General features: G+C 42.4%; 2 protein-coding genes across 2 annotated transcripts; both read right to left on the bottom strand.

The window, feature by feature from the left end:
• Positions 1-999: 999 nt before the first annotated feature.
• On the bottom strand, positions 1,000-1,554 carry LOC123169198 (metallothionein-like protein 1). The gene is made up of 2 exons (XM_044587043.1): positions 1,405-1,554; positions 1,000-1,313 (listed from the first exon to the last, which is right to left on the bottom strand). The coding sequence occupies exons 1-2, from the start codon at positions 1,455-1,457 to the stop codon at positions 1,142-1,144; spliced, it is 225 nt and encodes a 74-aa protein (XP_044442978.1). The 5' UTR covers positions 1,458-1,554; the 3' UTR covers positions 1,000-1,141.
• A 2,535-nt stretch (positions 1,555-4,089) lies between these two features.
• On the bottom strand, positions 4,090-4,533 carry LOC123169189 (metallothionein-like protein 1). The gene is made up of 2 exons (XM_044587038.1): positions 4,481-4,533; positions 4,090-4,391 (listed from the first exon to the last, which is right to left on the bottom strand). Exons 1-2 carry the CDS (start codon positions 4,531-4,533, stop codon positions 4,220-4,222), a joined length of 225 nt encoding a protein of 74 aa, XP_044442973.1. The 3' UTR covers positions 4,090-4,219.
• Positions 4,534-10,001: the final 5,468 nt, after the last annotated feature.

Raw genomic sequence — 10,001 nt, 5'->3', positions numbered from 1 at the left:
CTGCATGTGTCTATCCTATCTACAATTCCTACCTCTCTACATGTTTCCTTCTTAACCAAGAATTGCTTTCCCATCTACTAGTGTTAAGAAATTGTATTGACCAGGATCATGCATTAGAGATACCTAGCTCCATGTTCAGCATCGTTTTCCAACAGAACCATCCATGAGAAATACACCGCTCCATGTTTAGAAATTGCATTGACCAGTACTTGTCTACCTGGTATCTGATTATGTCCTTTTGGATCGTTGGTTTGTTAGGACTTGGACTATGTGCTGCGAGAGTCTTAATGATTCAAAGATTTTTTATGGAAACTTTTGAGGATTGGAATTCTTAGTAACATTTCCAAGTATGTTGTTTGGTTTGTAGAAATATGCTCCTTTGCACTGTATTTTTATAGAAATAAAGTTGTACCCCCTCCTCCACTCCCATGGTATGATATATCATATTTAGAAATAAAGTACGATAATAATTAGTTCAAATTGCGTGGTAATAACATAATCCTTAAGCCTACTTAATACACAACTTGTTGTATCTTTCTCTCTTCCATGATCAGAATTCTCACTACTTTCAAACCCTTCGTAGTAACTTATTTTTAAATAATTGACTTATTCATGGCACAATTACCATGAATCACATACTAGGTCATTTAAATACATATTGCGATACAAAAGGGTAGCACCAGATATTTGAAAATGGCATTAACCAGCAAGCATAGCATAAGCATTGCATTAACTGAAATAGTCACAAGCGCCATCAAAGTTCAAGTTTGAGCAAACATAAAATCATCACAAACATTTGACCGAGGGATGCTTTAAGCACCGTGCAGCCCTGGCCCGAGCGATGAATGCTATAGACAAATGGACTACGAGAGTTACTATAGTCTAGCTAACAATTCACACTTTGCTCGAACCTGTTTTGTATATTCACTTCAATTCAGATGGACCATTACAAAGACACACACATATAGGCTTGCGCGCACAAACACAAAGCAGTAGAAATAGTTTCACAAGTTACATGAGCACAGGGACACCAAGAGCAAACCACACCACAACATTAACCAGACGACCGGCGCCAGTTTCATTATTCACACACCCGATGACACACGACACGATCACCACATAAACATCGACCGCTTGCATCTTAGCAGTTGCAAGGGTTGCACTTGCAGCTGGCACCGCAGCTGCAGCCGTGGCCGGCCTCACCGGACTCGGCGGCCTCCTCGAACTGCACCTTCGTGGGCCCGACGTGGAGGACGACCACGGTGGCCTGCACGGTGGCGCTGCTCTTCCCCTCCAAGTCAGGGTACATCTTGCTGCAACATTCAAATCAAAATAATCAGCGCAAGAAATTACCGAGTTAGCAACCCATTCTAGTTTGCAAAAGAGAGAGAGAAGTATGCATACCCGCAGTTGCAGTTTGAGCCGCAGCCGCAGCTTGATCCACAGCTGCAAGACATCCTTAGTTTTGCTGTAAGTTTTGTTGAAGATGGAAGAAGAATAAGTGATTTGAGATGGTGAGCAATGAGCAATGCATAGGCTCTCCCTGTGCACCAGTATTTATAGGCCAACTAGTGTGATTGAAAGGACGTTTGTTGCGTGTCACGGTGCTTTACAAAGGCTTCCTAGAATGAGACTTTAGGAGCTTTGGTCCATCTAATATAAATTTCTAACGACTGAATAAAACTTTGCGATTTGATAATTTTATCCTTGCAAGTATTCAAGTTACCGAATGAACTTCTATTTTCAATGAACAAAGCATGCTGAATAAATCGCCAATAATTGTGAGTGTTCTTGACGTGAGTCCTGACGATTCCCGAATAATTTTCTGTGCGTTTGGCGCGTTTATGGTGTTATAGTTGCTTCTTCTAAAGCGACGATGTGTGGTATGCGTCATCCTAACGCTCTCCTTTATAAGAAATAACAAGTATTTAGATGCGTGTTCAAAGAAGCTATGTACGTTAGCTGCTAAATTAATGCAAGCAATACCTAATAAGAAAATACTAACATTTTAATTCATTTTATATTGATTGACTTCAACAACAGCTAGGCTGCCGGCCAGAAATGTGCCTTCTTTGCTTTTTACCCTTACCATCGCTTTTTCATAACCCTTACGGCCTTGTTACCATCACTGCTTATTCTCAGTGGAACTAGTTAGTAGATAAAGAAACATTTTTTGCGTATCACTTTGTGCAAACGGGAAATAGCAACTTATTTGTCTGAAAGTAGCTTTCAGATAAAGAAGCATTTTACTCGATATCCTGCCTTATTCTTTCTTCTCGTCATTCTTATCCTATTTACATTTCCTACCTCTCTACATGTTTCCCTCTTAACCAAGAAGTGTTTTTCCGGAAATTCAACTCGGTGCCCAGGCTCATCTGCTCCCGCTCAGAACAAATATCAAAATAAATACTAGAAAAATAAAAAAAAATCCAATTTTTTTGGGGTGGTAGATAATTTGATGCGTGAGGTCCGCTCTAAATTTCAACTCATTCGGACATCTGAGCAATTCTCGGCAAAAAAGACAAATCGGGCCAGAACAGTGCGTGAACAGTAAACATTTTTACAGGCCTCGATTTTGTCTTTTTTGCCGAGAGCTTCTCAGATGTTCAAATGCGTTGAAATTTGGAGCGGACCTCACGCATCAAATTATCTACCACCCAAATATTTTTTAGATTTTTTTGAATTTTTCTAGTATTTGTTTTGATTTTTTTCTGAAAGAGGGTGCAGATGAGCCCGGGAGCAGAAACTCCGCGTCCGTGTTTTTCCATCTATTGGTGTTTTTACAAAAAAAACATTAATAGATGGAAGAAGTGTTTTTTTACATCTATTAGTATTAAGAAATTGTATTGACCAGGAGCATGCATTGGAGATACCTAGCTCCATGTTTGGTCATATGTTCGTTTTCTCACAGAACCATCCATGAGAAATACATTGCACAACCATGTTTAGAAATTGTATTAGTGCCGACTTCAAAATAAAAAAAAATTGGCCAGTACTTGTCTACTTGGTATTTGATTTGGTTCGTTAGGACTTGACTGTGCTGCCACGAGGGTCTTAATGATGCAAATAATTTTCGCAGAAATTTTAGAGGATTGGGATTCTTAGTACATGATTCCTATCTCTACCAGTTGGGATAGTCATCAACATTCCATTTACTGAATAATGAACTAAATGCTCAAGATTCATGGCTAAAGTTGAATCATAGTTAGCCAACATTCTCAAATCATACTCCAACGCGGCATAGCCTCCAAAGTGGACAAGCAGTTTTTCATCGTGACACTGCTAAATAAGCATGCTCGTCATGGAAGGAGGCCAAAACTGATCACAAGCATGCATATCAAACACTTCTAAGAAAACATATTGCCGCTAGTAATTTCATTAGTATTCATAATGTAAGAACCCATCCAGGCGAGACGTTCCTAGTGGGCTTGACTGAGGGAAGCTTTAAGCACTGTCCGAGGGATGATAGGCAACCAAACATCGGGAGTTTGCATCTAGTAGGGCTGGTTATGGTCGATCCATGCAACCAAATACGCTATAAGTAAATGAACTATGAGAGTTGCTTGTCTAGCTAATAAGCTACTCCCTCTTTATTTCAATCCCTCTGCAGATGGAAGTTTCCATTTTTTTAGTGTTTTCCTTTATGTTCATTGTAGAGAAATATAGTGACACCTGCATTAGGAAAGAATATGTTTATCTCTATCTTTACTATCTTACAAATAAGAGTCGGTATATGGTTTTAAATTTCAGTTTTAGAAAAATTTCAACACATACCAAAATAACTGAGTTTCAGTAATTTCAGTTTGCATTTCGGCCAAAGGACCGAAATGTTTACTTGAAATTCAAAAAATTATGTGAATAAATTCGAAAAAAATTGAATTCCTGTGTACAACTGAAATGTCTGAAATATTTTGATCGAAAGGTAAATATTTTGGTGTCAACGAAAATTATTGAAATTTAGTGGAATTGACCAAAATCTCAATGAAAGTGATAATCGTCGGTAAGACGTGGCTAATTCACACTTTGCGCGAACCTGTTTTGTACATTCACTCCAGTTCAGATGGACCATTACAAAGACACACGCACACAAACACAGAGCGGTAGCAATAGTTTCACAATTCACACCACAACACTAACGAGACGGCCGGCGCCAGTTTCATTATTCACACACCCGATGACACCCGGCACAATCACCACAGACACATCGACCGCTTGCATCTTAGCAGTTGCAAGGGTTGCACTTGCAGTTGGCTCCGCAGCTGCAGCCGTGGCCGGCCTCACCGGACTCGGCGGCCTCCTCAAACTGCACCTTCGCGGGCCCGACGCCGAGGACGACGGCGGTGGCCTGCACGGTGGCGCCGCTCTTCTCCTCCAAGTCAGGGTACATCTTGCTGCAGCAGGCGAATCAAAATAATCAGCTCAATAAATTATCAGTAGCAACTCACTCTAGTTTGCAAGAGAGAGAAGTATGCATGTATACCCGCAGTTGCAGTTTGAGCCGCACCCGCAGCTTGATCCACAGCTGCAAGACATCCTTAGTTTTGATGTAAGTTTTGTTGAAGATGGAAGAGGAATAAGTGATTTGAGATGGTGAGCAATGAGCAATGCATAGGCTCTCCCTGTGCACCAGTATTTATAGGCAAACTAGTGTGATTGAAAGGATGCTTGTTGCGTGTCACAGTTCTATACAAAGGCTTCCTAGAATGAGTCTTTAGGAGCTTTGGTCCATCTAATATAAATGTCTAACGATTGAATAAAACTTTGCGATTGCGATTTGATAATTTTATCCTTGCAAGTATTCAAGTTACCGAATGAACTTCTATTTTCAAAGAACAAAACATGCTAAATAAATCGCCAATAATTGTGAGTGTTCTTGACATATGTCCTGAGGATTCCCGAATAATTTTGGTACGTTTGGGCGCGTTTATGGAGTTATAATTGCTTTCTTCTAAAGCAACGATGCGTGGTATGCATCATCCTAATGCTCTCCTTCTTTATAAGAAATAACATGTATTTAGATGCGTGTTCAAAGAAGCTATGCACGTTAGCTGCTAAATTAATGCAAACAATACCTAATAAGAAAATACTAACATTTTATTTATATTCATTGACTTCAACAACAGCTAGGCTGCCAGCCAGAAATGTGCCTTCTTTGTTTTTTACCCTTACAATCACTTTTTTTATAACCCTTATGGCCTTATTACCATCACTACTTATTCTTAGTGGAACTAGTTTGTAGAAAAGGAAACATTTTATTGCGTATCCCTTTGAAAGTAGCTTTCAGATAAAGAAGCATTTTACTCGGTATCCTTTTTTTAGAAAAGGAGATTGACCTCCGGCCTCTGCATCAATCAATGCGTGCAACCATATTATTAAAAAAACGTAACAAGGTCTTAAGTTCCAAGGATGCTCATAAACTGAGCAAAATTTTAAAAAATAAAGTCTGTAAAGCGCCACATCCAGCGATAAACCGCCTCATCCGGCGATAAAGAACAAGTTACGATTGCCTACACACCTAGTCTATTAGTAGCTCGCCATCCAAATCGGCTGAAGATAGCCCGTGCTACCGTCTCCCAGCGGTTGCACCCAATAGCGAAGAGCTCCCTGAAGTCCGCATGAATGAGTAACGACCACATACGGATCCAAGCTGTAGCTCTGTTGATAACCTGCAAAAAGTTAGTGAATTTTGTCCCATTTTTAAATCATATCATTTCTAGTGTTCCATATAGCCAAGAATAATGCACATATCCCTATCTGAATATGCTTACCTATGTGTATCTCCACTCCATTAAGCCACGCCCCAAATAATGTGTTTATGCTCATTGGGGGATGAACGTTAAAAGCTATATGAATTGATCACCATAATTTTTTTGCAAGTGGACACTCGAGAAAGAGGTGTTTAATCGATTCATTTTGATCACAAAAACAACACCATATCCTGCCTTACTCTTGCTTCTTGTCCTTTTCAGTAACTCGCGGTTGAACAGACTGAACTCCACTGTCTATCCTATTTACATTTCCTACCTCTCTACATGTTTCCCTCTTAACTAAGAAGTGTTTTTCCTTCTATTAGTGTTCTCTTTAGAAAGAAAAAAACTAATGGATGGAAGAAGTGTTTTTTACATCTATGACCATGCATTAGAGATACCTAGCTCCATGTTTAGTCATATGATCGTTTTCTCGCAGATTCATCCATGAGAAATACATCGCACAACCATGTATAGAAATTGTATTGGTGCCCACTTCAAAATAAAAAATATATTGGCCGGTACTTTTCTACTTGGTATATGATGTTTCGTTAGGACTTGATTATGTGCTGCCAACTGGGTCTTAATGATGCAAATGATTTTCATAGAAATTTTAGAGGGTTGGGATTCTTGGTACATGATTCCTATCTCTACCACTTGGGATAGTCATCAACATTCTATATATTTACCAAATAATGAACTAAACGCTCAAGATTCATGGTTAAAGTTGAATCATAGTTAGCCAAAATTCTCAAATCATACTCCATCGCGGCATAACCTCCAAAGTGGACAAGATGTTTTTCATCGTGACACTGATAAATAAGCATGCTCGTCATGGAAGAAGGCCAAAACTGATCACAAGCATACATATCCAACAGTTCTAAGAAAACATATTGCCGCTAGTAATTTCATTAGCATAACAACTATAATGTAAGAACCCATCCAGGCGAGACGTTCTGTCGGGGGGATGATCCCCGGGTAGGCAACGGAACCCGGATCCCTTTTCAAAACATCGGGGCAAGCCAAACCCCTCAGTCCGGCTGGCCTGCCTGCCGGCTCCCCAGCGTGAGCCAGCTAGGCATGGCTACAGCCTGGCCGGCCAGCCCACGCTGGCAGACCGCAAGACGACGACCAGTCCTTCCGGACGTACAACAAGGATGGCCCTCCACGACGGGGCACACATGGCCACAGTGCTCCCCCTTTACGCCGGCCCGAGCGGGCGTGGCTACAGTGCGCCCTACACCCACGCCCGGGGCGGCCGGCGGCCGGCGGTGCAACCCTGTAGCTGAGCGGCGCCAGCCGCCTCATGACGCGAGACACGACATGCCACAGTGCCGTGCAGCCGGCCGGACCCGTGCCCGGCGGCCCCGTCACGGTCCGCGCCTGGCGAACCCGGCAAGACCCGCACCTAGCGGACCTGGCGACCCCCACCGCCGGCTCCCAGATGATGACACTAGGGCCCGCACCCACATAACAATACCGTTGTAACAGGGGGGCAGCCTATAAGACTCCCCGGTGTCCCTCCATGCCGAGGGTCTTCGGTCGGTCGATTCCCCCAGCTCACACACCCACACACTCACTCAATGGAGATGCAAGATAGAGGCATGGCCCTTCTTCCTCCTCCACCCAAACAACTCCAGGAGCGACCTTGTAACCTAGTGCATATCATCCATTCGGCAGGACTAGGGGTGTTACCTCCCACGGAAGGCCCCGAACCTGGGTACGTCTCGTGTCACACACTTGCGCGCGCCAACCTCGCCTCCGGAACCCACCGACGTCCTCACGTAGTCCCTCACTTTTAGCCATCCCATGGCATCTACTGTGAGATCACCATGACGCCGAGGGAAGCATTAAGCACCGTCAGGGGGATGATTAGGCAACCAAACATCGGGAGTTTGCATTTAGCAGCGCTGGTTATATGGTCGATCCATGCAACCAAATACGCTATAAGTAAATGAACTATGTTGCTTGTCTAGCTTATAAGCTACGAACCATCTTTATTCCAATCCCTCTGCAAATGGAAGTTTCCAGTTTTTTCCAGTGTTTTCCTTCAGGTTCATTGTAGAGAGATATAGTGACACCTGCATAGGAAAAAGTATGTTTATTCTTATCGTTACTATCTTACAAATAAGAGTCGGTATATGGTTTTAAATTTCAGTTTCAGAAATATTTCAGCACATACCAAAATTAATCAATTTCAGTAATTTCGTTTTGCATTTCAGCCAAAGAATGGAAATGTTTACTTGAGATACAAAAAATTATGTGAAAAAATTCGAAAATATTTGAACTCCTGTGTACAACTGAAATGTCCGAGATAGTTTGATCGAAAGGTAAATATTTCGGCGTGTACTAAAATTATTGAAATTCAGTGAAGATCATCGAAATAGAGCAAGACATCCTTGGTTTTGCTGTAAGCTCTGCTGCTGAAGATGGAAGGGGAAGAAGTGATTTAAGATGGTGAGCAACGGGCAATGTATAGGCTCTCCTTGTGCACCACTATTTATAGGCGAACTATAATGATTAAAAGGACGTCTGTTGGAGTGCGGCGTTTCTGCTCCCGGGCTCAGCTGCACCCACGCTGACGAAAAAAATCAAAACAAATACTAAAAAAATTTAAAAAATTCAATTTTTTTGGATGGTAGATAATTTGATGCGTGAGGTTCGCTGCAAATTTCAACTCATTTGGACATTTGGACAGCTCTCTACAACAAAGACAAAATCGGGGTCTATAAAAAAGTTTACTGTTCACGCACTGTTTTGACCCGATTTGTCCTTTTTGCCGAGAGCTGTTCAGATATCCAAATGAGTTGAAATTTGGAGCGGACCTCAAGCATCAAATTATCTACCACACAATTTTTTTTGGATTTTTTGGATTTTTCTAGTATTTGTTTTGAATTTTTTTCTAACCGGGAGCAAATAAGCGTGGGCACCGATTTGGATTTTCGCGTCTGTTGTGTGTACACAGGCTTCCTAGAATGAGTCTCTTTAGGAGCTTTCGTCCCTCTAATGGAAATTTCTAAAAATTAAATAAAGCTTTGTGGTTTGATAATTTTAGCCTTGCAAGTATTCAAGTTGCTGTTGGAATATTAGGCAAGTTCATGATTAATTCCAGTAAATAATTTATGACTAGAAGAGATACTAGCATGCAATAATCTAGCAAACTAGAAGAACATCAAGACATGCATAACAGCAGCAAACATGTAACAATAGCCGTAGAAACAGACATGAACAGAGGATGTTGGACGTAATGATCGTTAGCTATTATGGGTGCGACAGTGTTGATGACGATGTTGGCGACGATCTGCTGCTGACGGCGATGAATACGACGATGAGTAGCACCGCCCGACTTGGACGGAAGACGACCCGTGATGGCGAATTTGAGCAGTCGTGCACAGCGCTTCCCAAAAACCTAATTCGTCCTCTCCCGGTGCAGGATCGCAAAGACGAACGGTTCCGGAGACCTGCTCTCCCACGCGCCGATGCACGCCGGCGTTTGGGATGGAGTAGACTACGATGGCGGCGCAAGTTGTGAGATGAGGCAAAACCCTAGGTGTTTTTTGGTGTGTCTCTGGCCGCAGCCGGTAGCTGTATATATATTAGGACCAGAGGCGGTATTGTGTCGCGACCACAATCCCAAACCGACTCGGTTTCTAATTCGTATACTTACCGGACAAGAAATCAAAAACTTGTCTGCCAAGACATAAAAATAAAACGGCAAAAGGAAGCTGCGCTCCTGCAAGGAGACGGACCGGATTTCGGCGGACCATTCACGCGCATGTACGCCTCGCCTCGCCACGGCCCGGCCAGGCGAGGCGAGCGAGCGCGCGCGTGTGGTTTTCCCTTTCTCTTCTCACACACCACTTAGAGTGGTGGAGAGAACCCACTATATAAAGAGGTCCAACTCTTCTTCAACTTCCAAGGTGGGACTAAACTTAGCACCACCACTTGCCATTTTACACATGGGCTTTGAGATTTCAGAAATTGCTATGGGCCTAGCCCATTAATTCTAACAATCCCCCACCAGATCTCAAATACCCATTTAGAGATTTGCCTTCTCTCACCACTTGTTTAATATACCAGTGTTTCAGCAGAGACTGTTAAGTTGAACTTCTGCCTAGAACTTTAAGCTACATCCATTCACAACTTGACAATGGACTATGCCTTGAATTGCTAGTTTTGTGTGAACAGGTTTCACTCAAAGTCTTAACCAGTACCTGACCGCCAGTAGGCTACCCTGCGGTTTGGAGCTTATAC

This window comes from Triticum aestivum, chromosome 1D (assembly GCF_018294505.1).
Source record: "Triticum aestivum cultivar Chinese Spring chromosome 1D, IWGSC CS RefSeq v2.1, whole genome shotgun sequence".
NCBI lineage: Eukaryota > Viridiplantae > Streptophyta > Magnoliopsida > Poales > Poaceae > Triticum > Triticum aestivum.
Note: the sequence above shows the minus strand (reverse complement) of the source record. Positions and strands in the feature narration are given on the sequence as shown.